This window comes from Chlorocebus sabaeus, chromosome 10 (assembly GCF_047675955.1).
Source record: "Chlorocebus sabaeus isolate Y175 chromosome 10, mChlSab1.0.hap1, whole genome shotgun sequence".
In the NCBI taxonomy this organism is placed as follows: Eukaryota; Metazoa; Chordata; class Mammalia; order Primates; family Cercopithecidae; genus Chlorocebus; species Chlorocebus sabaeus.
This window is the reverse complement of record NC_132913.1, coordinates 63,365,736-63,392,703: the sequence shown is the minus strand read 5'-3', so window position 1 is coordinate 63,392,703 and position 26,968 is coordinate 63,365,736. Positions and strand designations below refer to the sequence as shown.

Here is a 26,968-nt window from a genome sequence, read left to right as displayed (position 1 = left end):
AAACTTTAATTATTTATGCTCTTTTAAGAAATGAAAGAAGAGAAACGCAGGGAAAACACCCAGAGCCAGTTCCTTCCCTGCAGAGTCTTCGGAATGGACTCCTTAAGTCAAGCGAGGGGAGAACAAAAATATGAGGAGATCACTTTTGTCTAAGGACAGTGGGGCAGTCGCCTTGCCCTCCCCCACTATCACCGAGGGGGGAATGCAGCTGGGAGAGGCGGGTAAAGGGGCATCCCCCCCACATGAATATTTACAACGATTCCGGATTTCTCTTCCACCCGCGGGCATCCCGGAAGCCTCCCCAGCCCGCCTCCCTGGGGGAGAACCCCCAGGCCTTAAAAGCGTCCCCCGTCCTCCGCCGCCCTCTGAGTTCGCAACTGATTGAATGACAGACGAAGCTGGTTTTTTTCTCTTTTTAAAACCGTTTTCTTAGTCAAGAGGCCCGCTTGGACTGCAGCATTTCAGAGGACACATTTGTCTTTCTGAAGGAAATGTTGAGCACTCAGATTTTAGCGTCCTTTCTCTTCAGCATTTTTTTTTCTTACAAATTTCTTAGTGGTTCCAAATCTCTGCGGGAACCCGGGCTATGGAAGGAGACACCAGAGTCTTTGTATTTGTGTCAAATAGCAAACGGGATAGATTTGGAAAAAACTGCTGAACCAAGAGATACGCTTTTATATTTAGAATAATTTAATTTTCTGTGAGGAGTGATCTCCATGAATATCCCCTCCCCCCACTCATCCCAGGCTAAAGGAAAAGAACACGATGATTTAATGATATATTTTGGAAAGAAACGGCCTCCGTGTTGTCTGTCTTAAGGCCTGGATCTGAGTACGTATGCTTTCCTCCTCCTTTCCCCAGCCTTCCGAGGGCTCAGTGCGCCTTCTGCCTTTGTTCAGTTGTTTTTGAGCAGGCAAACCTCTGAATGCAGAGTCAGACTTGGAGATCCTGCTCTGGGTAACATAGCCTCTATGTGTCCAGCCAGGTGGGGAATCCTTTTGAGCCACAGGGCCTTGGCAGCTCTTGCTTCTTTCTCTCCTATTGAATATATATACATATATGTATATATAGTTGTGTGTGTATATACAATTAAAGAACAATTAAAAATTTAATTATAAAGAACAATTAAAAATTTGCTTCTGGGAAGGGGAGTTGAAATGTCGGATATTTAGTATTAGCGATTTAGTAGTTTTGCTAATTCTTCCTCTAGCTAGAAGCTAGTTTATACCTCCACCAGCTAGGAGCTGGTGTTTGCAAGAAGATGAGTAGCAAGCAGGCCCTGACTTTCCTGGACTGAGCTAGAGGTTCAGATGGGCTAGGGAGTTTTGAGGACCCATTTCCCAAGGGAGTCTGCTGGGCTCCTGGTAAACCTGCTGGTATCAAGGATTTAGCAGGACCTAGCCGGTTCCAGAGAAGCTGGACCAAAACTCTGTGGAGACAGACGTTTTGTTTTGAAATTTGAGGAACCTCAAATCTTTACAGACCCTGAATAACAGCAAGCTTTAAAGTTTGAGAATTTAGGCTAAGTGCAGAAGTCCCAGCTTGCAACAAGCTGAGAGTCCCCTTAATGTGTGAGACACACTCACATTTGCCGTGGTCCTTCCCTTTTGGATATTCCAAACATATTTGGTTCGAGGCTTTTACACACCATTTCCTGACCGCCTCGGAAGCCATTTTCTCATTTAACGAACAGTCAACACCCGCGGTGAAATAACAGTCAGAAAAGAAAAACGAATTTGGTGGCCTGAAAAACATTAAGGGGTAATCCAAAACACTTTGAAAAATTGACTTCAGCCCCTTGACAGCTTGGCTCAGACCTGAATATTTATTTTCACTCAAAACATTTGTATATATTGTGTCTGATATATACAAGCTACTGTTTTCGACAAAATCAAAACAAAACATGCATGATAACTATTAGATAGCCTAGAAAATGAAATTAGTCTAAACATTAACTGAAGTCAGTTGGGCTAAGGCTCAGGGCTCTCTGTGAGGTGCCCACTCCAGGTTTGGGGCCAGGTCCTCCACTGAAAAGAAATCACTGGACTTTGGGAAGGCATCCTGAATCCTTGGGTTGTTGTGCATCATGCTAGGAGGTGCGAAGGAGGAGTGCTGTATGTCAGAAGGAGAGGGAAAAGAGGCAGGGATAGTGGAATGAGCTGGCCAGAGGGAGGCTTTGTTCACTGAGATTAAGGTGGGACACTCCAATACACCCAGAACAACTCCACCTGGCATTTGGGAACCCCTGCCTCCTTGAGGCAAGCCTGGCAGGGTCCAGGGCCTTGAAGTCTCCACTGGGACAGGCCAGACATGCCTCAGAAGGGGCACAGTAGCTGGGCCTCTGGTAGAGTTGGCAGATGGTGGAGACGGTGAGAGGAACTTCTGGTCCTCTTTGCTTTGTCAAGAGCAGCTAGCTGGGTGGAGAATCTAAGAGATTTCCTTCCCCAACCCTTGACTCTTGAGAAGGATCTTTTGCCTACCCTTTTGAGAGTCCATTAAGGTAATTCAAGAAAGAAAGATGCGCCGACACCTTTACTCACCTCAACTGGAAAGCCATATTTACAGCTGGAGTGTAGCACCCCTCCTCCTCTTGTTCACTCCCTTCTCCTCCCCCTGGATATCTCTCCCTCCTCCCTGTGCAACAGAGCTTCCAAGCAGACCAGCAGCTCCTTTCCCCAGAGGTAGGCTCTGGGTATCCAGTTACAGGGTTCATGGGCCTGGCCTAGGCATGTATGAGAAGGTGAGAGTAGGGCAATATTTGCCAGTCTTGTCTGGAGATGGCACTTTGTCTGGAGCCCCAGTCTCTCTCATCCAATCTCAGGAAATGAAGGTTCCACTCTATTCTACCCAGTTGGAGGGGCCAGCCTATTTCACATTTCTCATTTCGAGATATCTCCAAGTTTACCCCAATACCCAGCCCCTCCTCTTCTCTCCCTTTTCCTCCCAAAGTCTGAAGATCTAGTGTGGCTTTTGTCCTCTCAAATCAGCCAGGGCAGACAGGAGGGTGGAGGGTAGATGGTGCCCTTTCCTTTCTCCAGAGTGAAGATACTGGCCTTGCCACAAAGGGCTTCTGCTGCAGAGACCTAATTGTGCCCACCGTCCTTTCCATTCCCTCAGGAGGCCTTCCACTCTGAGCCTTAACTAGGCAACTGCTATAGGCTGAAGGGGCTGGAGACAGGGGGAAAGGTAGAACGAATTGGGTGGAAACAGAAAAATCCAGGTACCAGGGAGCAAGAATGAGCGGTGGGTGCAAATGCCCCAGCCAGGAGCAAGGAGAGGTGGCCTCAGTGCCCCCACGTGGAAGCCTTAAGGCCAGCCAGAGTTGCACTGTACTGCCGCACGTTTCTCACGGGCTTCTCAGGGACTGAGGAAAGCAAGGAGGCCCAGCTGGCCTGCTCTCTAAATCTCTTGGTGGCTTCTGGGACTAGCAGAGAAGGAACCAAAGGAAAAGCCTTAGCCTTAGCCCCAGATTCCCCTCCCCAAACAAGGCCTCTGTCCAAAAGGGCAGACCCAGCCGGGCCCTGGCCATGCGCACGGCTAGTAGAGCGCCAGCGCCTGCTCCCTCAGCACCACGCGCTTCTTCTTCATACGCCTGTTCTGGAACCAGATTTTGACCTGCTGATCGCTGAGATTCAGCCTATTGGACAATTCCTTGCGTTTCTGCCGGTTGATGAATTCGTTGATGAGGAATTCGTTCTCCAACTCCGCAATCTGCTGCTTCGTGTAGGGTTTCCGCTTCTTGCGGGCCCTCCCCGGGGCCGCCCCCCACGGCAGGCCTGCAACACAGCCCCAACCCACGTCAGCCCAGCCCGTTCTCTGTCTATTGCCCGCCCCCAGGCGGTTCACCTCCCCTTACACTCTCCCTTGAACCCCACCTCCCGTCCCGGCCCAAACCGGCCCGGGGAGCATGGGCACCGTTTACCGTCGGGCAGTGAAGGTCGCAGGCAGGAGGCAACGCCCGCCGCCTGCACTGTCATGTTCAAGTTGAGCGAGCCCTTGGTGTCGTCCTTGAAGCCGGGGGCGCAGGGAGCCCCCTGGAGCAGGGTCGCGGAGCCCGGCGTGGCACGACCCACGCCCGCGTAGTCATACTTGGCCGCTTTGAGAGCAGCCACTGCAGGGGCCAGGCTAGACTCGGGGGCGAAGGAAGGCCGGGTACGACCGCGCTCCTCAGGCCCAGAGGCCGCTTCGGGCGCATAGAACTTAGCCTGCTCTTCGGGTCCGTCCTTGGCTGTTGGGGGCTGCAGGCCGAGAGGCCCGGAGCCAGCCAGGTAGGGCTGCGAGAAGCCGCCGAAGGCAGTGGCGCCCGCAGGCTGCGCGGGGGCGCAGGAGGCTGGCGTGGCGGCCCAGGGCAGCGCGCCGCGCGGGTAGGAGATAGGGGGAAGCGCGGCCAACTGGCCGCCATTCGGCCGCAGGTTGGAGAAGTAGAAAGAGTCTGGCGACTGCAAATTCAGAAGCGAGCCCACATAGCCCGCTCTGTAGAGACTGCGCTCACACATCTCCAACAAAGGGCTTCGGCTGCGCTCGCAACAGTATTTAGTTACAACCGGGAATAAGAGGACAGGCTCAGACGATTGGACGAAACTTTGCCTGCAGGTTCTTCAAAGCCGGTCATTTCAGCACCGCCTACATCCCCCCGACCCGTTTTCCCCCCCTTCAGAGTATTATGATAACACCCGCAATGTTCGATGGCGAAAGACGAGGCTGCCAGAAGAGCCAAATCAAGTTGAGCGAAGACTAACTCTCTGAGGGTTTCCAAGCCCGGCTTCGGCAGCTGGGGACATCGGGCAAGAGGGTGCTTCTGCCCAAGTGTCCCTTGGGACTCTTCTTGGCTGTGATTGGCTTTGCGATCCGTTTTCCGCAGGCTTTCTGGGCCCGGCTTGCTTCTACCGGCTTTAAGTTCCAGCGGAGGCATTTTCCATTAACCGGCGCCTCTCGACTTGTCCGGAGAGGGCGCGGTCCGGCGGCACCAGGAGCTCTGTCCCTTGGCCTAAGCAATGTCACTCCTACCCCAATCACTCCCACAGTAAGGCTTTCTCCAGAGATCTCTGCCTGGAGATCTGGCAGCAAAGACCCATTCACTGCTTGAGCCCTCAGTCCCAGGCCGCAGACACAAAAAGGGCATCACAAACTACCCAAGTTTGGGATCCAGGAAGGAGGCCACACTACTCCTGGTTTGTGTCCCCATGGCTAAGAACTCTGATCCCAGGGAAGTTGCCATACAGGTCCATGGAGAATGTCCGCCAGGGAACCCATCAGTTTGATCCACCAATCGTGGCCAATGGCTACATTCCTTTTATCGTCAGGAGTCCTCTCCGGGACTACACACTGCAAACCAGAACTCCGTGGTGTCCCCATCCACCAAGTGGAGGGCAAAGCAGGACGAACTCCCCTGACTGGGTGTGGAAAGGCAGAAGAGCCAGAGTCACCTGGCCGGGGAAGAGCGGGCGTTCGGAGGCAGCTGGCTAGCAGAGTTCCTCGCCTCAGCGCCCCCAGGGGTGCCGGGGATAGGGAGTTCACAGGTCTGACAAACAGCGAAGTGAGAAGGGCAGCAGTTCTTAGCTGGGAGCGGTGTGCTCAGACCCCGCCACTGGCCCTCTTGCCTAGTCCGGTCAGCGGACTAGGGGTCCTCCCCCTCCTGCCTCCGATCCCAAGACCCTTGGAGACCCCGTGACCGGCGCCAGTCTCAGCCTGCAGCAGGACCCTCGGTCTGCGAGCCAAGCTGGAATTGGTTAGATCGCGGGCTCCCGCACCGAGACCACACAGGCGCCGCCGGAGGGCAAGACTGACCACCGCGCTGCGACTTTATTGTGTGAGTTATGGCGACCAATTGGGTGGCTCTGGGGAACGCAATCGGCCTCTTCCTCCTGCTCTGGTGGGGGGGGGGGGGGGGCGGGGAGAGGGAGTGAGGACGTGGGGGTGGGGACGTCTGAGGCTCCTTTGGCTCTGCCAGAGGGTTTCCTTAGGAGCTCAGGCACACAGACTCACTCTCTCGCGTCCTCTCTTGGGAGGTGGGGGCAAGCACAAGCTGCAACCCCAGTTCCTAGACACTTAAGGGAACACAAGCCTCAGATCCCTAAGAGCTCTTATTTTGGGGAACCCATCCTATTTTCGAGGAGCTGCAGCTTCGTTACTCCCGAAAGCTCCAGCTTCAGGAGTCCCTGCAGTCTCTGCTCCTCACGTTTCAGTGCAAGACGATTCCTCGTTGTTTCCAAGCCGAGGGGTGTCTCCTTCGGACCTTTAGGCAACCCTACAACAGCTGTTTGTGCCTTAGGACTAAAGGCATAAAAGAACTAAGTGAAAAACTGGAAAGACAGGAACAACTAGGGTTCCCTCCATTGCTCCTTGCCCAGTCTTCCCACTTCATTCCCCGGGTTTATGACTTTCGAGGTCTGGCAGACAAAGTCTTATGCGAGCTGTGGACCCGGATCGAGGGAGGGTCGGGGTGGAAAGTAGTGGCGGGAGGCGTCTTGGCTGGTGATTTAGAGAATGGGAAAGGATTTGGCTGAGGAGCTAATAGCGAGCTCTGCCAATGCCGCTCAACGCCCAGGAGATGGCGAGCGCGCTCCATGCCTATCGAGGCGCAGCCGCACGGTCAAGATCAACAGTGAAGGGCGGTGCGGCCGCCCTGGGGTCGCCAGCCCGCGCGGTCACAGCGCGCTTTCAGACGCAGCCGAGCGCCTCCGAAAGTCGGAGATCTTGGCGGCAAGGCCGCCCCTGACACTGGCTCCCTGACAGCGGAGCCAGAGGGACCCAGGGGGCTGCCAGAGGCGGGGAAGCATTGCAGTCGCCCTTTGTCTGGCCGTGGGTCCCGGCTCCAGTGCTTCCTTCGCCTCTTGAATCACGCGACACGGGGGCCTTGTTCCCCCACCCGCGGCTCTAAAAACCTGCCCAGTTTCTGAGGCGCCCTCCGGCCGCCTGTCTCCAACAGAAGGAAAGGCCTCTCTCCAAGCCCTCTTAGCCTCCCGGGCTCCCCAAGGGCCTCCCTCCCAGTGCCTGGGTCACTTTCCAGTTCCTTCCCTCTCTCCGCAATTTGGAATATAAAGGGAATGCATATAAATAACAAAACCTCCTTCTGTTATTGATTTAGCTCTGAATCCAAATTCCTCCAGAAAGCGTTTGAGTACAGTTTTAATCTTCAGCAAACCTACTATTTCTCCAAGGCGGGGGGAGTGGGGGAACTGATATGCAAACTAGAGATGAAAGGAAAACCTCGAGGCAATCTCCCCTACCCACGATGGGAAACCCGAGAAATAGACCTGGAAATGGAGTGACGTTCTGGAGTGTGGGACTCACAAAAAATGGAGGGGAAGGTTGGCGATGAGGAGAAAGGAAAAACGTGCCCGTTTCCGATGAAAACATATCTTTTGAGAAAAACCACAAAAACGCTAACGATGCTTGCCGAAGTGTAAGGTGGGGGATGGCGTGGCCCCTTGTACATGGGTTATTTCTTCTGCAGAGATTGAATCGACATCAAATCTCTCTCTCTGTCTCTCCGTCTCTGTCCCTCCCCCTCAAAAACGAAGTTAGCTGTCCACTGTCGGCAGTAAGATATGAAAGAAATCAAGCTGGGACAGAGAAAACGAAAGTAGCTCCAAGTCTTAGGTCTCTGCGTTTTCTCTCTCAAAGTCATGAGGGAGCCCTCCCACCAGGAGAGTTTTCACACTCAGTGAGGTTTTAAATATCAGTATGTAACTAACTTACACACGAAAACGTTAGCAACAACTGAGTTGATTGCGTGGGGAGCTAACCGTGAGGAGTCATCCAGTTCCTCAGCGGCCATTTCCCTGAGTGGCAAAAAGGCCTCAAACAGAAAATTCTAGTGCCTAAAAATTGCGTCTGAAAGTTTAGATTTTATAATTATGTTTTCAGTTGTCAACTGCTCTGTGCAGACTGCCCGGAGAAGGTGATATGGGATAAGTTTGAAATGTTTCTTTTTCGATTGCCAAATATGGATATGTCTTTCTAATTTCAAGACCTTCCTAGTCCAGATATTTATAATGGTCTTCCTAGGTTAAAAATTTTCAAGTAAGTTTTTCTATGCACAGGCATACAAATACATATGGATTAAAAAAATAAATAGAACTATATAAATAAATTGACAATAGTGAAAGAAAAGTAAAATTTTATTGTTTTTTTAGCTGGCCTGGTATAAAATATCATTTTAAACACTGCAAATTATATCCTCATTTTAAAACATCACTACTTACGTTAAAGTCATGGGCAAAAGGGAGGGAAGGGGGCAAAAGTGGAGAGCATGAAGGTTCCAGAAACCAGAATTAGTGTTGAGTTTCCTTCATCCACAGAGAACATAACTGTGTTCAAGATATCAAGATTTTGTAATAAATAAGAATCATTTCAAGAGGAAACACAAACTTGAAAAAATAAAACAAATGTATAAGGACTCAGAAGAAACAAGAGAGTTCTGTTTATTGGCATCTCCCTAGGAGTAAAAAGTGATTTTTAAATGCCTGAAGCACTGCCTATGTATTCCAGCTCACAGACATTACATCTACAAAAATAATCTCTCAATTGCATAAATATGCAGCACTTTAAAAGTAATTATTTATCATCACTTTCAGAAACATCATTATTTTTCTTCTTGGACCTTGGAACTTCACATTTTTCATATTTGTTGGACGCTTTACAGCTCCATGAGAGGCCCAATGCATTTATTCAGACAGTCAGGTTCTTCACTGGGTTCTGTATGTAAGTTCCCACCCATGGCCACATTCATTCAGCCTCTTTTTGAGGATTGAGGAGATAGCCACAATCCCAGACCCATAGATTCAAGGCCAAGAGAAGGAGGTGCATTTATGCCATCCGTGGGTCACTCTACTGATTGCAGCCATTTAAATATATGCATTGAGAGCTCAAGAAATGAAGGCATCCACGATCCATGAGGACACATGAGTTTCAAAATAAAATGAAAACACAAACCTACAAAATGTTAAAAATATACAATTAAAACAGCAAGCAAAACACCCAAAGTTGGAAAGATCATCTTCATTTCAATATTGATACAAACCCTATTTGATAAGGTGGCTACATTTAAAGCCATCACAGTACCTTCAGCCTCCTGTTTTTAGACTTTCCTGGTGACCCCAGAGCACTGCCTGCCTTTCCACTTGCCTCAGGGCAACTGCTGAGAGCTAATGATTTAATTAAATAATTACAGGATATGAATGACTGAAAACCATTCTGTCCTAATGGATTATGAAGATAATCAGTGCTGGGAATGAACAAATAAAGTAATTTAAAAAAAAACCGAAACCTTAAATCAGAATGGCGCTTCTGAAATTCATTTTGGGGGGGATTATTAAAAAATACTTCAAGTCCCTTTATACTGGCCTAGAGGGAGAAACAGAACATTAAAAACAGATATAAAAAAATCCTAGTAAAAAACAAAACCAATAATAAACAAGTAAAAATCAGAACTACACAGTCAGGCTGGGCAGCAGAAGGTTTTAGAGCCAGATAAGGGGAAGAGAGAAAAACAATTCACAAAATTTGCCACCATTGGCAGGAGGTGGGAGGAATTAAATACATATTCAAGTCTTTCCAAAGGCCTTTTGGAGACAACCGAATGGCTTCTAAACTGTCTGTGGCCAACCTGGACCACATCAGGAGACAGTATCTTTGAGCTTGGAGACAATTTTCTTGTCCTTCACTCTTCGGTTCTGAAACCAAATGGTCACTTGTCTCTCAGATAGGTTCGTAGCAGCCGAGATACGCCGCCGCTTGTCCTTGTTAATGAACTTGTTAATGGCATACTCATTCTCCAGTTCTTTGAGCTGCAGTTTGGTGTAAGGCACTCTCTTCTTCCTCCCTCTTCGGTAGACGCACATGTCTGGCTGATTTAGAGCCACATCCCCTGATACAAACAAAAGCACAAGAAAAATTAGGCTGGGATATTTGGAGCACCTAGTTGAGGACTGTGTGTGTCTGTGTATGTATGTATGTATGTATGTGTGTGTGTGTGTGTGTGTTTTTTTTTCAGGGGTACAGGAAATAAAAAAAAGCCACGCTGTTTGGTCTTTATTATATACATAGACATATTACTTACCTGTTATTAAAGAAATATTATTTGCACTTAACAACAAAAGTTAATTTGATTGATTATCATAGTTTCTCAAACCAGCATCTTAACAAGCCTGCAATTTTATGGTGTGGTTATTGGGCACGTTCATGAGGACAGTTTCTGCAAATGTCTGTTGTATAAAAACAAACACACATACATAGACACATACAAATTCAGGTCTTTTGCTCAGATTTTGATTTCCTGCGTTCCTGTGTATGGAGCTTGCGGGCTTGATCTAACAAGCTTTAGTGGTCATCTTGGAGCAGTAATGTCTGAAAATGGGAGGGGAGGTTGCAACTCTGTGAGGCTTCTTAGGAAAAAGGCCTCTTTAGGAGAAAAGGGAGAGGTCCGAAAAAACGGCACGCAGAGACCCTCAATTTTAGGAGAAAAACGTGTCTGCGCTGCACACAAGGAAAGAAAGGGCAGTGACGGAGGCAGTTGAAATCAGAGGAGGAATTTACAGATTTCACACGAACTGGACAAACTTCCACTGGGTTAACCCCGGTCAGGTGTAGAGCACAGGCACCCACTCCCAAGCAGGGGCGAATACTCTTAGTCCTTTCTTTTCTTCTTCTCTCTCCCCCTCCCTCGTGTAGGTCCCTTTTCTCCATCGCCCCTACCTGGAAAGGAAGATTTCCAAAAGTGGGACCCCTGTGGCTGGTCCTTGGCGCAGTACACCTGGCTGTTCCACCCGTTAGCCAGCGTCCAGGACTGGTACCCCTCCATGGAGATGTAGGCCTCATGCCGAGGCTCCCCGGAGCCGAAAGTGGACACCATGTCGATATAGCCGGGCACATGCTGGTAAGGGCTCGTATAACCCTGGTAGAAGGATACTTCCTTGGCTCGCGCTGGCACGTCGTTGGCCGGTACGCTGCTGCTCGCCAGGCCTGACACGTCCATGTACTTCTCCACGGGGAAGCCTCCCAGCGAGGCGTGCGGCGATGACTTGAGCGCATTCTGCTGTAAGCCCACGCCGTGCGACATGCGGCAGCTGTAGTAGCCGTTGCCGAAGTGGTAGCCGTAGCCCAGCGCTGGAGCGCTCGGGGGCGCTGCAGCGGCCGCAGCAGGCGTGGGCGCTGGGCACTCTTTGGCTGGGGGAGCCTCCGGGCGCGCCGCTACAACAGCAGAAGACGACGAAGACGAGGAGGAGCCCGTGCGCTCAGAGGTCCCGGGGTATGCAAAGCCGGAGGCTGCCGCTGCAGCCGCTGCCGCCGCCGCAGCCGCCGCCGCCGCCCGCCCGGAATGTGTCCCGGCGAACACAGGCGCGGAGAGAAAGCCGCGGCACTGGCCTGATGCCGCCGCCGCCGCCACCGAGGAGGAGGAGGAAGAGGCCGGGGCGCCACCGGCGCCCCCACCGTCCGCCCGCAGCCCGTCCATGTCCCAGCTCCCAGCGCGGCTCATGGCCCGGCCTGGCCTGGCCCCGGCCCTGGCCCTGGCCCCGCGCAGGACACCATGGCGCGGCGCGCCTCCTCCCTCTTCTCCTTTCTCTCTGGTTCGCTCGCTCCCGCCCTCTTCCTCTAGCCCTCTCTCCCTCTGTGAGCCTCCCGCCTCCGGCCCTCCCGCCCTCCAACAGGTTAGCTCATCGTGGGACGTTTATAAAAACGAAGTTCAGGTTGGGAGGGGGCCTGGGCAGGTCGGGGGGCCGCCTCCCGCCCCGATGGCGCCCGCCGGGGGCGTGCCATTGGCTGCGTGCGGCCACGTGGGGGTAGGGACGCGGGGGAGCCTGGCTCCCGGCTGGACCCACCCACCCCGGTCCCCACCTTTCTCCTGCCCCTTGCAGGGTCCACCTTCCATTCCCGCCCTCCCCCAGACCCAGGCGTACGCGCTGCAGCCACCCCCACGAGTTGATTGCGCGACGGCCCATCCCAGGCCCTGTCTGCGACTGAGGCGGGCGCCGAGGCCTGCGCCTTGTCTCGGCAACCGCTGTTTTTGCCACCTCTCTTTGGCTCCCCGAGTTGCACAGCAAAATGAAGACGAAGGACAGAGATGATCAGAATGATGTGAAAACAGGCCCATTTTTTATCCTGTTGCTGAATCCCTCAGTTAGTCGACCTCTAGACCCCAAATCTGAGTGAGCTAATTTGCCCTACCTTGCGCAATGGTACCCGGCAAAGGCATTTCACACAGATAAGAGGCATTGGAGCAGACCCTTCCTCACGCTGTCCGTCCGGAAAATGCCCACAAAGCGCCCTTGGGGCTGGCGGCAGAGACTTAAACTGATGAAAGACAAGCATCGGCGCAGTGAGCCTGACAATCTGTGCCAGAGAGAAAAGTCCATCGATGCCTACCCAACGCTACTGGCCTCTACTCTTGGGCCAGCCGGGAGTCGCTTCCGACCTGGGCCCCTCAGCTCCCACGGGTCCTTCTTCGACCCGCAGAAAGACTCTGAGAAGGGCGCCGGGGAAGAAAGCCACTCAGCCGCCCGCCGTGAAACTTCTGTGTCTCTCCAGCAGCCGACCGGCCTCGCATTTTGCAGTCACCACCCACTCCCGCCCGTTCCTCACACCAAATTAATTAAAAACTTCACTTTCCCAGGGACCTTTGTTTCGCTTCCTTTTCCAAGCTGCCAACTGCAGAGAACTGAGAGGGGCAAATTAAGAGGGCGCTTGTTCCAAGCAAATTCGGAGTTTGTGATAGGAGCAGCCCAGACAAACGGTCTGACTTCAAGGGGTCAGGTGGGCTCACGGCAGTGCTGGTGGGGCTAGGTCCAGCTCTGGAACCATACTGCCAGGGTGTTAGGGATTACAGCCCTATCCCTCATCATCCCTTTCTGCTGCTCCTCAGCCTCAGAGCTCCAGCCCACCATCCCTCAATCTCAGCAACTAATGGGGCACCAATGAGAGTCCTGCTGTGACTGTGGGGCTCTGCCTTAGGAACAATATTAGATCCAATGAGCCCAGGATTCTGGGGGTGGATATGGGATCCTTCAGAGCCCATTTGGTTCTGTGGCACACACTCCCCAAGCCAGCCCATCTCCAAGAAAATCACTCCCCTAAGCCTGTGATTGGTGAGAGCTTGTCACCCAGCACCACTGTTCCCCCGACCAAAGGCTCCCTGAGTAAGATGAGGAAGAGAGCCAGGGAGGCCCTCCTTGGCCTGGCCTGGCATTTCAGGGTGGGCTGCTGGTGTTAGGAGTGTTGACACGCAAAACGCAGTAACCATAAAAGGCTCAAATAAAGCGGAAAGTTATGAGAGGGGTGTTGGAAAGGAAAAGCAAGAAAATTCGTTTCATGTTTTTGAAGTTCTCAACATCTTCGCGATCAAATTTGAGATGGGAGGGGCCTGAATTTTACAGGAAATCACAGGAAATAGAAGTTTGCTGATGAGAACTATTTTTTCACTATTTGGGAAAACAAGGCAAAAGTCAGCAATGAAAGTTCGACCGACATTTTAAAAAGGCTAACCGTGGCGAGGCGACGGGATTGCTAACTTTTAAAAAGGGTTTGGCTGGGTCTTTATGAAAAAATTTTGGTACCAAACCACCAACCATGGGCCACCCTGAAATGCTTTTATTTTCTCTTTGTCTCATTTTTTCTTCCTCAGAGAAAACATGAAGATAGTTTTAACTTTTTATGACTCCAAAAAACAAATTCGTTGAAATATTTCTAAGATATAACTAGAACCAACAAACTTAAAGTCTCTTAAAATTAAATATCCTTGTGGTTTTGTGCCTTGGGCTTCCACTTCATTTTCTCACTGATAAGTGCAGTTTAATGATCAATTATGTGTTTAACAATAAATAAAGTAAAATGAAAATGGGAAGAATGTGTCAAGTTTTGTTGATTTCAAGCAGCCCATCACTTTTGGCTGAATTTTCCATTCAGCAAACTAAATTGTGCAGGAGTGGGAGAAAAATCTGAATTATTACTCAGGTTGAAAGGGATTTCTCAGTGGTGGCTCTGCTTCCAAAAGCCCTGTGGGACCCTCTCAGAGCAGGGCAAAAGGTTTCTAGGTCCATCCTAATGAACGTTCAGAAGCCAGGAAGATTTTTAATTAGGAGCTTTGCCCCTTGATATCCTGCTGCTGAACCTGCTTCCAGCATAGCCTTTGGGGTCCCAGTCCTGTGGGAGGGCTTTGTCCTGAGGAAAGGGGGTCTGACTTGGTCCACTTGGGCCCCCAAGCCCAGCACCTCAGGGCAAATGCTACTGGATACTGGGGCTGTGGTTGAGTACCAGGCAAAGTCAGGGCTGCTTTGTTTATGAACTAATGAGACACATAGTTTACAAGCTGGGGATGCCAGGTAGGGGAGGAATTTTGAGACTGAATTTGCAGAAACATTTCATTCAGGTTTAAACTTAATGGGAATCACTTTCTTTAGCCGGCCAGGAGCACAGACCAAGCCTTGTGTTTGTGCATGGGTGCATTATGCAGGGGTCTTAACAACAGAAATGGGCTTTGTTAAGTGAAAATCCTTGGAGACTATGCATGTCTCCAAACATCCATGTCTTCTTCAGTGAAACCAGTTTTGCCGCTGTTCCCGATTTTGGTGAAAAACTCAGGATGGCCCTTTGGTGCCCAAAGTCCCATTGTACTCTCCCATCACTTGCTCCTCTTCCTCCTTTTCCTCCAGAGGCATCCTTTTTAAGCATCAGTGCTGTTCTGGAGGTCATATTCTCTCCTTTCATCCTAGTATATGATCTTTCAAATTTTGCTCTTGTCCTAGGTTGGGGGAACGGGCAGATACAGGCTGTGATTTAGATTTATTGAAGTTGCTCTGCTTGCCAAGACAGCAATGAGCTCAATTAACCACATAATCAGTGGCCATTAAGGCCAGGATCACAGGATTCTATCAGAGTGGGGTCCTGGGGACTCCTTTGAAAGCATTTGTCTTGATGGCCAAGATCAGGAAGTGCAGGACACCCTCCTAATTAACTTGTAAGAAGCCAAATATTTGGTGTAGAAATAGAGTCTTAATTCCAAAGTAAAATCTTAAGTCTAGCAGAAATGGCTGGGCAGTGTTCTTAACAAAATCTGTGTTCTGCCAACTTTGGAGCTAATTTTCCCTCTCCAGGCAACACTGAGTTTTACTCAGCCTGGAAATATCAAAAGAAATAACAACAAACAAAACGTAGTGTGAAAAAAGGAGACCCCAGCAACAGCCAGACAATGGAATCCACATTTGAGTACCTTCTACCTTGGAGACATGTTCCGTTTGGGTTTCACAACACGATTACGCTTTATCAAATGAAAATCATTTGCAGCAACAACAGTCCCAAATCCCCTCCAAACCAGAAACATTATTTGCTGGAAACAGGTTTGCCTCGTGCAGGACAGTGGGCCCTTCTTTGGGATGGAGAGAACTTCTCCAGCCTTGGAGAAAATCAAACACAGTGAGGATTTTTTCCTTTGAAGAGAAGCACTAATCTCACTGTGAAAGGGACGCAGGAGGGTGGGGCAGGAGCCGGAGGCCCAGAGTAACTTGTTACCTTTTTTTGGAAAATAAAAGCTGGGACCCTAATTTGCTGTAGTTTTATCCGACGTCTCAAGGTGAGGGGTTGTCCCTGGAATACACTTCCCTAGCAAAACCATTGTTAAGTCCAGTAAATCTCACTCTGTCGGTCGCTTGAGATAAAAGAAAATGTCTGTCTACCTACCTATCTCCATTCCGCAGAATCCGTTGTCTCTATGGGGAATCCACATTGTCCTTACCGGCAGGGCAAAGGGTTGAAGGTGAGGAAAGTGCCCAAGTATGAAGGGGGAGCCGAGAGGGAGGCGGAGGGGCAGCGTTCGGCTCCACTTCCCAGCCCGGCGGCGCGCAGTTCCCCACGCCTGGCGCTAGATGTCCCTGCAAGTTTTCCCGTGGCGTCTGAGGGCACAGGAGCTCCTGGCAGGCGACGGGTCTGCGTAGCCCCAGAGCCCAGGAAGAAGGTATCCCCCAACTCCCGCACCACGACCGTCCTCCGTGGGGCGCGGGATTGCGACGGAAGAGGGAGGAGAAAAGACAAAAGCAACCAGAGAGACCCGGAAGGGACAGAGAGCTAGAAGCTAGCCTACCGAGGGATGGGAGCATAAAGTTGCCACCGCGAAGTGAGGACTGGAGTCGCCAAATCCGAGTCTTCCCTTATGCAGCGAAACCTGCAGCCGTGGAAACCGCACTTTGCCTAAAGACAGGGAGCCCGAGGCTCGAAGCCCAGGCTTTCGCGGTCCTACTGTCCCATCGCACCCTGCAGCCCCAGCTGTCGAGCGAGCATGCGTCCCAAGGCGGGCTCGCAGGTTGTCGGCCCCAACTGCCCGCAGCCCCCAGCGTAAGAGGAGAGCCAGGCTTCGGCAGCGGCAGACCCTGGGCTTCGCTGCAGCTCCGGCTTTACCGGCGCCCCTCCCCTCGGGCGGCCTGGATAGATTTTTATTACCCGCAGTCATAGGCCAAAAGTGTTTACCACTTCACCTCAGAGGACCCGCTGCTGCTCAAGAAACAAATATTTAGTCTGGAAGCCGAACCAAAAAATTAGGCCTCTTCAAAGTCATTACTCCTTTAGAACAAAAAGGGCTTTTCAGTCCATGCGAAGGAAGTCCTTCCTGTACTCCCCACACCATCTTAAAAATTTCTGCCAAAGCATGCACGCTTAGGTTGGATTCTTGTCTTATCTAGTAGGTTCTGTACCTTGGTAGTGGGTAAGAGGCCTTGACGGTCACAGAGGCTGCATCAAACCACCCGGAACATTTGACAGGCCTGTTCCCAGCCTTGGCCTTCACATTCTGGGAGAGGTGCAAGTTTGGGTATTTCATCAAAAAACATCAATAGGGCGGGGCGCGGTGGCTCACGCTTGTAATCCCAGCACTTTGGAAGGCTGAGGCGGGCGGATCACCTGAGGTCAGGAGTTCGAGACCAGCCGGGACAATTTGGTGAAACCCTGTATCTACTAAAATTACAAAAATTAGCCTGGCATGGTGGCTCATGCTTGTAATCCCAGTTGCTTAGGAGCCTGAGGCAGGAAAATCGCTTGAACCCGGGAGGCAGAGGTTGCAGTGAGCCGAGATCTTGCCACTGCACTCCAGCCTGGGCAACAAGTGTGAGACTCTGTCTCAAAAACAAACAAACAAAAACCACCACCACCACCACCACCACCACCACCACCACCACCACCACCACCAAAACACACACACACACACACACACAAATAAAGGGAACTACATTCTTCTTACTACCCTCTATATAGGTTCAGTGTTTTTGAGGTAGGCCTGTATTTACATAAGACATAGGCAAAATGAGAGTATTAACCTAAAAAATGCTGCCCAAGGCTTTAAACAACCCTTTTGACTTTATCATCAGATATAAGTTTAAATCACGAGCAAGTCCCTGAACCCCTCTGGCTCATAATCTCTGGAAAAGGGATAATAGTTCAAATCTCACAGAGTTGCTGTGAACCTTAGCTGAGATAACACGTAAAAAGCACTTGGAATTGCATAGTAAGAGCTTCATATAAGTTAGGCAATATTACTACTAGTGGGTGTGGAATCTCTAAATAAATAAATGGACATTAAATATTGGAATGGAATGGTCACTGTAGCCCATGAAACATTATTGCCTGCTACACCCAGTTTAGTGGAAACATTGTAGGTGTCTTTTACTGTGAGTAGTTTCACTGACATGGTCTCTGACATGTTTTTTGTAATAAACGTGCTAGAAATGCAATATCAGTGTAATTTAAAAGGTGCAAAAATAGTTTTCAAAGCCACTAATGAATGAAAGTGTTGCTGAGAAACAGTGTTTTCCCTTTCAACAGACTGAGGTCCGGTTTGGCGCAGCCTTTGGGACTAGAGGCGTCAGGTCCCAGAGGAAGGGAAGATGTGGGAGACCCTTGGGCTGAGTGATAGAGGAGGGCGTCGTCAGTCCTCACCTTAGTTCCCAGTGACTGCGTCTCCGACTTGAGAACCAACTCACAGCAGACGAAACCGCGAGGAAAACAGATGGGGGCGCCAAACGACAGCAATAAAGGCATACACGGATTTCCGCCCAAGCAGTGCCTCAGCTCACCCACACTCCCGCCAGGGTCTTGCACCCCACCCCCCGCCCCCCACCAACCCAGCACGACCCAAGCCTGGACCAAGGTGTCTCATTCAGTCCCTGGAGCAAGCGAGGACTGGGTAGGGGGACCCTTCCCGGGTCACAGGGGCAGCGACTGCAAGGCATGGTAGAATTGGGCATCCCGGCTGCGGAGCAGGGAGGGAGCAGGTGGGGGCGTTGGCAGGGCTGGGCTCCCACCGCGCTGATGTCCCCAAAGCCGGCGCAATGAGAACTCAGGGAGCTCGGAGCTGGGTGGCCAATGGGGCAGGGGCAGAGATGGACGCTGGGTCAAGTCCCAGTTCCGGTGCCGGATGCTCACTCTGCGTTCCCCACCGGTTACCCGTTCCCCCAGGCACCGCCTGTCTATCGAGCTTTCCGTTTATTACCTTAAATAGGTGGAATTGATTTTCTAAGCAAAGCTCACGTTGTGGAAATAAGTTGGCGCCGAGGGGAACAGAAGATAAACTTTTGGCATTGACTATATGTGTGTATATATGTATATAAATATACTTCACACTTCGCCTCCCCTTACATTCCTGACGCGCCCCCAACGGGTCTAAGGTTAAAACGAAAGCGCCAAGAACGATAGGCAAATAGATCTCGAGTTTGCCCCCCTAACGCACCCCAATGTTCTGGGTATGTCGGGAGAAAGGAGAGGAGGGGGTCCTGGTTGGGGTCTGGGTTGACGCTAAATGCGGGGATGCAGGACCGCGCCCAGCGCCCAGATTGTCAGGGTCTCTCAGCCGCTTCAGAAGCTCACGGGCGGACCTCCGCGTTCCATCCCCGTCCTCCCTCGCCTCCGCCAGTGTCCGCGAATCTCTCCCGTTGGGCCGCTGGCGGGCGGGCACAGTGCTTGGAGGGTCAGGGAGGGTTGGGCGCAACTGCGGGAGATGAGGAGCGGCCTTGAGTGAAGATTGATCTTCCTTAAAATGGTTGCCACCGGCGTCATTATGACAATCAAAGTTATCGCCAAGAGGCTCAGCCGCCAAGCCCAGGCCGCAGAGAGCTGCGGTAAGGCTGTTCGGCGACTCTCTGCGCCCAGACTCAACGCTGGGAATACCTGTGGCCGCAGGTAAGGGGCTGGGGTTGATGAGGGGAGGAAAGAGAGAAGGAAGAAAAGGGAGGGCAGCAGGGAGGTAGGGGAAGAAGGCTGTCTCCTCTTTCCTCTTTTGACCTCGAAGTCCAGCGCCTTTGCCGCAAATAATTCCATTTGAGGAGGGAGGGGAAAATCTGGCAACGTGAAAGTGGATTCGGAGCGCCCGTATGGCGCTGTAAATCTCCACTGTGTTTAAAGTTAGCTGTCGAATTCTGCTATCAAATCGTTCAGCCTAGTTCGTTTCCCCTCGGGAAAGTGCGTAGGCGAGAAGGCTATCAGCAGGATTATAAAAGTAAAAAACCGGGGACTTCGAGTTCAGATCTCACTCTGCAAACGGTGTTAGAAAATCAGAGGACCTAATGATTTCCGTTTGGAGGCGCGGGCCCAATGCACCTCCGCGGCCACGTAGCAAGAAAGCGCTTCCAAAACTCTAGGATCTCTCTCTCTCTCTCTCTCTCTCTCTCTCTCTCTCTCTCTCTCTCTCTGTGTGTGTGTGTGTGTGTGTGTATCTTTCTCTCTGTCTCTGTCTCGCTCTCTCCCTCTCCCCATCCACCCACCCCCGGGGTGGGAGGAGAGCATTCAGGCTGAGGTGAAGAAATAGGGAGGGAGAGAACTCTGGCATCCTATTTGTTAAATAAAATACATATTTGGTTCTGAAATCCGAAAGATAAGTAATCCAGACAGGAGAGGCGCAAGGTCTTCTCCTTACGCACGCAACTCTTCCTGCATCCTCCCCCTTATCTCCCCCCACTTACGCCCGCAGCTTGTAAATGTTAAAACAAAACGAAAAAAAAAAAAATAAAAAAAAAAAACCTTCCCGAGGATCTACCCCGGAAAGTCAAACCATTATCTATTATTTAATACATATCTGTGTCCAAGGAAAAATGAGGAAGGCGCTGCATGATTAGGACCTAAGGGGCAACCCAGCAAACTGAGAGCGTAATGATGCCCCTAAATGAAGGGGGAAATGTGCCGCGGCGCGCTCTATTAATCAGACTGTCAATTTCACCCCCGAGGCCAAACCCCCGGGCGAGCAGAACAGGCTCCGAGCGGGCAAAGGACCGGAGCCTTCCTCCTCACTTGTCTCTTCTCGCCTCCTACCTGGATCTATTTGTCTGCTCTGAAGCTGCCTTCATTACCCACTGACAGGAGCGTGTATTTATTTGCTTATAAACCTGTTACAATAAATGATTATTCGAACAGCGTCATTCGTACCTTAATGACGAGCGGGCGCTACTTTTTGATGAATGACATCTCGGGCTCGGAAGGATGTATGGGTCATTTTGACCAGTCATTCCCTCGCTCTGGCATCCCACAATTTTTCCGCCTCCCTCCGAAAGAGATAATAATATTTAGAGGCGTTCGCTGGGGCTGAATGAGAATTAGCCCTAGGCGCAGCCTATCATTAGGACGGGACAGTAGGGCCACTGTGACATTTTTAAGAAAGCTGAGATGATGGAAAGAATAAGAAAAGAGATGATTCTGATGGAAAGAGGGCTGCACAGCCCTACGGCTGGCAAGAGATTCTCCAATTTGTCCGACTCGGCTGGCAATGCTGTGCTCGAGGCCCTGGAAAATTCGCAGCACCCGGCTCGCCTCAGCCCGCGCCTGCCGTCTGCCCCCCTGCACGGCGCTCTGGGAGACCTCCCCGCCAAGGGCAAATTCGAAATAGACACTTTGTTCAACCTGCAGCACACGGGCAGCGAAAGCACCGTCTCCTCCGAAATCTCCTCTGCCGCCGAGAGCCGCAAGAAGCCGGGCCATTATTCAGAGGCGGCCGCCGAGGCCGACATGAGCAGCGACGTGGAGGTGGGCTGCTCCGCGCTGCGCTCCCCCGGTGGCCTCGGCACCGCTCAGCTCAAGGAAAACAATGGCAAAGGTAACCGCGCCGGCCGCACCGCGCAATTCAGTCCCATTCTCTTTGCTCCTCCGCGGCCCCCGCCAGCCCTTCCCGGTGCCTTTGCCCCTCTCAGACCCTCCACCAGCAAGCTGCACCGAGCTAGCACGGGCGGGGGCGGGACGCATGTCTGGGACCGTGCCCTCCCTTCCTGCTCCTTGAGTTTTCCCGCAAGGCTCAGGCCTGCGGAGCCTGGAACACCAGGCCCACCCGCCCTCGCTCCTGAGTCCGAGAAAATGTTTCTGCGCTCGTGTCTGAGAGCCCGAGCGAGCCGATAGACCCTTACTTAGTCAGCAGCCGAGTTGCTTTTGGAAAAGGTACGCTGGGCAACTACTCTGAACTCCGGTGCCTCTGAGCCTTCAGGGCCAAATGGAGGGGGCATTCTTCTGGGTAAGTCGGCGGAAGCCTCGCCGGGCGTCTCTGCTAAGGTCAGCTGGAGAGAGTTGAAAAGTAGATTTCACCCCCTATTGGCTTGGGTTTGAGCTGCTGCTGTCTTGGAACTCTTAAAATATTTGAAACCCCGAAGACTCAATAAAGGTTAGAGGCCATACAGAAAGCTGCCCTGCGGTCTCCAGACCATGGCAATCCCAGAGCTTCCCAAACTGCGCCCAGAGGTAGGCATTTTCCCTCGGCCACTTTTCCTCCTTAGTTGACAATTTCTAATTATTAAAAAAGAAATCTCATAATTCCGTTTCTATTATTTGCTTATGAAGGACTCCCCAAACTTTATTGATTCCATTAACCGCAGCAATTTGTAAGCATGACAGACCCCATCAATTCAGGCAGCGACTCTCCTTCCTGACGGGGCTTCCCCGATCCGAGCGCAGCACCAGCGCGGGGTTGTTGGCCCTACAGCCACTCATGCGCTGTTGGCCGTTTGTTTGCCAGGGTACGCAGAGAGCGGCTCGGCTGCCGGCACCACGACGTCGGCATCGGGCTCAGGCCTTGGAAGCCTGCATGGAGGCAGCGGAGGCAGCGGCGGGGGCGCGGCGCTGGGTGGCTCCGGCTCTGGCGCGGATCAAGTGCGGCGCTACCGTACGGCTTTCACCCGCGAGCAGATCGCGCGCCTGGAGAAGGAGTTCTACCGGGAGAACTATGTGTCGCGGCCCCGCCGGTGCGAGCTGGCCGCGGCGCTCAACCTGCCCGAAACCACCATCAAGGTATCGATTCCAGTGCGTGCCTGCTCTGGCCTCCCCGGGGGCATCTGGGTTGTTTCTTTTTCCCCTTTCCCCTTTCTGGGTGGCTAGATTTAGCTGAGGGTCTGGAAATCCGCGGGGGGTAGTCACCAAAGGAATTGGCTTATTTATTTCTCGGCTACCGAATCCGAACGGTTGTCCCGCCTGACGGATCTAAGAAGGCCCCCGAATGGTCACTCCAATGCTGAAAGCACTTGCCTCTGCTCCATTGTGCCCAACGCCTGGCCAGATGCCCCCTCGCCCATATCCACGGCCCCACTTTCCCCTAGGCGGCAAGCCCAGTTGGTCTTTGTTCCTCAAGCAGGAACCAGAGATGAAACTTTTCATTTGCTCTTGAGCTTGGAGATTTATTTTCCGCATAAATCGTTACATGGAGAAAAATATACTGTATTTTAAAAATCGATTGGTTTGAGACAGTAGTTTCCTAAACATTTTCCTCTTGGGCAATGAAAAAAGGGCAACTTCCTGCGGGGAAAAATGCAACGAAATTGTCCTTATTTATATATAACTTTAGGTTATTAATTTTATTATACGTCTGGGAGAGATAGCCGGGAGGTTAGGCGATTTGGTGAGCCCTTCATGGAGCGTTCGACACTGCAGAAAAAGAAAAAAACTCCACAGGGTAGGGGAGGAGTGTGGAAGTCTCCCTGTGGTTTGATCGGGCTTTCTTTAATTTAGAGTTGTGACGAATGATGTCTTTATTAGATAGTGTTGGGAGGGGTGGAAACGTAACCTTCCCCGTTTATGGAGACATTGCTCTACCCACTCATTTAAGGCAAACGATTCCAACGAAATCATCCCTTCAATATCAAAATCGGACCCGTGCCCCTAGGGACAGGTCCTTGCAGTTCTGAGGGCTCAAGACTTCGCGCAGAGACCTCTCAGAAAAGCTGAGCGGCAGCCTCTCTTCAAAGGCTGCCCAGAATCCCTGTGCAAATCCTGGGATTGAGAGAGGGGTGCTCGGCGAGACCGGCACTGGTGGGTGGCAGGAGGGAGAGGAAAGGTTGGGTTGGGACAAAAAAGTCGCAGCAAGAAGTAAGGGAGTAAAAGCCTGAGGAGCAGCAGCAACCGGACGCGGGGGAGAGGACCCTCTTCGCTGAGAACGGTGTGCCCACGGCGGTCCACACACGGCCGTTCACACTTTCCCAGCTGGGAGAGCACAGGATACTCGGGGTTGGGCTTGGTCGCAGAGAAGTAGGCCAAGCCATTCAGAGGTCCGGGAGGGGCAGAGGTCCCGGGACAGGAGCAGGGAACACGGGGCGCTCCCTAACCCGGGCTGCGGCGCGTCTCTCCCCGCAGGTGTGGTTCCAGAATCGGCGCATGAAGGACAAGCGGCAGCGCCTGGCGATGTCCTGGCCGCACCCAGCGGACCCCAGCTTCTACACCTACATGATGACGCACGCGGCCGCCACCGGAAGCCTGCCCTACCCCTTCCACTCGCACGTGCCGCTGCACTACTACCCGCACGTGGGCGTCACGGCGGCGGCGGCCGCGGCTGCAGCCTCCGGTGCGGCGGCCGCGGCTTCGTCGCCCTTCGCTACTTCCATCCGGCCACTGGACACCTTCCGCGCCCTCTCGCACCCCTACTCTCGGCCGGAACTGCTATGTAGCTTCCGCCACCCTGGTCTCTACCAGGCTCCCGCGGCCGCCGCAGGGCTCAACAGCGCGGCCTCGGCCGCCGCGGCCGCGGCCGCAGCAGCGGCTGCGGCCTCCTCCGCGGCGGCGGCCGGAGCGCCCCCCAGCGGCGGCTCTGCACCCTGCTCGTGCCTCAGTTGCCACAACAGTCAGTCGGCGGCAGCAGCCGCGGCAGCAGCTGCCGCAGCCCTGGGCTCCCGGGGTGGCGGTGGCGGCGGTGGTGGCGGCGGCGGCGGCGGGGGCGCAGGGGCCGGAGGAGGCTCGGACTTCGGCTGCAGCGCGGCGGCGCCGCGTTCCGAGAGCGGCTTCCTGCCCTACTCGGCCGCAGTGCTTAGTAAGACGGCCGTGAGCCCGCCGGACCAGAGGGACGAGGCTCCGCTCACCAGATAACTACGTCGCCACCGCCAGGGGGCCGTGCCCGCCGCTCTGAGTGTGCCCGGGAGTCCCCTGTGAGCCCCCTGAACCCTCCGCGCGCTGCCCGCTGCTACCGCTGCCGCCAGGGGGCGCCCCGGGGTGCAGGAGGCCGAAGGGAACCTGCCCCGAATTGGGGGAGAAAGAGCAGGCGGAGAAGCCTGGCAGGCATCCCCCTAAATTATTTCTATTTTTGTATTTGCCACCCAGCCGTTCGCCCTTCTCTGTTTTCTGGCTCCCAGGACCCACTTGCCACCTCTGTCCTGAGCGCTTGGTTCCCCAAAGACAAACCCGTCGCCCCCTAAGCTAGTTCTGGCTGTGCGCTCTCAGGCCCGGGTCGCTTGGCTGAACCGCGTGGCCGGAAGCAGCGGAGAACCACAACAAAGACAGAGGGGGATGCTGTGTGCTGGTGCTTGGGGGCGGGGGAGGAGTCGCCCCGGAGGTTTCTCGCTGCTGCTCTTTTTCTTCCATCCTTCCTTTTCTTTCAACGAGGGTGGGGGAGGTGGCAAATGTTTCTTCAGCCTGAGCTTGTTAGGGACCCTGCCCGAAGAGAGCGGGAGAACGGAGGTCTGAGAAGGCCGGGAGGGCGGATGGAGAGCCTGGGCAGCGGCGGTTGTGTTTGTGAGATTGTTTACTGCGTTCAGGAGCAAGGCGGGTAGGGCTGTGGCCGCCTTCCCCGGGAAGGACAAACCCGAGGTGCTGGAAGGGGTGGCCGTTGCGCCGCCTCCTTCTCGGTCCAACACCGTTCTCTCTTTTGGTCTTTGGTTTCAGTGCTGATGGAATGGAAGCATCTTGCATATTTTATGCAAAAAGTGATGGCAAAAGAGGATGCCACAGCCAGGCCAGGGAAGGGAAAAGAAGGGGTTGGGGGTGGGGGCAAGATTGATAGATCGCTGTAGTATTTGAAGAGGTTTTTTCAGCTCAGTTTTCCAACTACCGGGTTCCACTCGATCTGGGAAATACTTGAATCTCTAGATATATTAGTATTATCCTAAAGCATTTCCTTAGACACTTTTCTAAGTTAGAACTCTCTATGCCCCTCGTCCCCTTCCCTCCTCGCTTTGCTTTTCCTCGGGTGAAATGGTTCTTGGCATATTTCTCACGCATGTCTATTGCGCCTTCGCCTCTGCAAAGCCACCGCTGGGTTGCTGAGACCCGCTCTGCCAACCTGGCTACTGGAGGGGTTTACTTGAACTTGAAGAAAGGTACATCAAAACCCACCAGTGTTAACTGCCACGTCAATTTTGATGCTAATAATGTGCAGATTATGACGAAAATTGCCAATCATGCTCTCTGATGGACCTCCTTTGAATGTGGAATTGGAGAAAAGTTCCCCGCACGGAGACCTGCTGTCAAGTACTAACAACCCGCTAAGGGAAGTCATTAGGAGAGACGGATAAGAGACTCGGTACATAAAACATTGTTCTTGGTGCATAGAATGTATGTTATTTAATGTTATCTCTGTTACCTGAAGTGATTTCGCAGAAGAAAGCCACGTTCTTATCATCTCAATTGCCAATTTCATTTTGGTAACTTGGACGCCCTGGGTAGACTTTTCTCTGTTAAGTTGATATTCCACCAATGTGAACAGTCTCATTAAATCAAGCCCAGATATTTCCATAATGTTCCCCGCAGAGCCACTTCGCTCCTCACATAATGAGATTTTCTGAAGAGTTGAAGCCCTAAAATAACTTGCTAGTGCATGTTTAGGCCCAGCGAAGTGGGTATGTGTGTGTATGTGTATTAAAATGTAGGTAGGCTACCTACATGTGTTTGTGTATGTGTATATATATGTATATGTATGTATATGCATATATATATCCGTGCTCTTAAACAAATACATATGTAAGAGATACACACATATTCATGTATACATACACATTGGCACTATTTTCTGTGGTTTATTTCAAATTTGTGTCCTGACATATTATTGTTATTTTAAAGACACTGGATTTTAAAATATCATTTCCTAAATATAGGCTTTCAGTAAACTTTTGAAAGAATTAGTTTTCCAGGAGAAATTATTTCCATCAAATGGAAAATATATAAAGGGGAAACAGTATTTCAAAATTCCTGGGATCTATTAAAATATTACCATAAAATATTAGAGAACTCCCCAATGAAATGGCAATGATCTAAAGCTTAAGTTTTTGTTTTTAAAAACATGAGACTACTTATGTAAAATATTGATTATACCAGCTCTTATTCACTGAGTTTACATTTTTAAAAATATTAATATATAATTTAAGGCTAAATAAAATAAACCAAAATATGGTACCCTTTATCAGCTTTACCTATTTAGATTGTTAAAGTCCTTTGTTATGATCAGCTAACAGATGTATATAAGGTACTTTAGGCAATAATGTTTACATTTCCCCCCAAAAATATATATGATTGATGAGAACGCTGGTTGGTAAAATTAACATAAATTCATCATATGTTAGGTCCATTGGATCTGGTTATTATATTGAAATAAAACTGTAAATAAAGTCTTCGTGCTTTAAATATTGCTGGATGTATGAACTTAACTGTAAGATATTTTACAAATGTGCAATAATTATAAAGCTTTGTATATTACGTTATTTATTGTGTTTGGTCATGTAAAATAAATGTTATTTAAATCAAGGCAATTTTATTTGTTAAGAGATTG

The 26,968-nt window shown here is 51.5% G+C and overlaps 3 protein-coding genes across 3 annotated transcripts; 1 reads left to right on the top strand and 2 right to left on the bottom strand.

The window, feature by feature from the left end:
* Positions 1-1,806: 1,806 nt before the first annotated feature.
* HOXD12 (homeobox D12) lies at positions 1,807-4,967 on the bottom strand. The gene is made up of 2 exons (XM_007965428.3): positions 3,923-4,967; positions 1,807-3,776 (listed from the first exon to the last, which is right to left on the bottom strand). The coding sequence occupies exons 1-2, from the start codon at positions 4,494-4,496 to the stop codon at positions 3,538-3,540; spliced, it is 813 nt and encodes a 270-aa protein (XP_007963619.1). The 5' UTR covers positions 4,497-4,967; the 3' UTR covers positions 1,807-3,537.
* Positions 4,968-8,402: 3,435 nt separating this feature from the next.
* HOXD13 (homeobox D13) lies at positions 8,403-11,750 on the bottom strand. The gene is made up of 2 exons (XM_007965425.3): positions 10,699-11,750; positions 8,403-9,871 (listed from the first exon to the last, which is right to left on the bottom strand). Exons 1-2 carry the CDS (start codon positions 11,477-11,479, stop codon positions 9,621-9,623), a joined length of 1,032 nt encoding a protein of 343 aa, XP_007963616.1. The 5' UTR covers positions 11,480-11,750; the 3' UTR covers positions 8,403-9,620.
* An 8,695-nt stretch (positions 11,751-20,445) lies between these two features.
* Positions 20,446-26,943, top strand: EVX2 (even-skipped homeobox 2). The gene is made up of 3 exons (XM_007965423.3): positions 20,446-21,058; positions 21,965-22,236; positions 23,572-26,943. Exons 1-3 carry the CDS (start codon positions 20,632-20,634, stop codon positions 24,295-24,297), a joined length of 1,425 nt encoding a protein of 474 aa, XP_007963614.1. The 5' UTR covers positions 20,446-20,631; the 3' UTR covers positions 24,298-26,943.
* Positions 26,944-26,968: the final 25 nt, after the last annotated feature.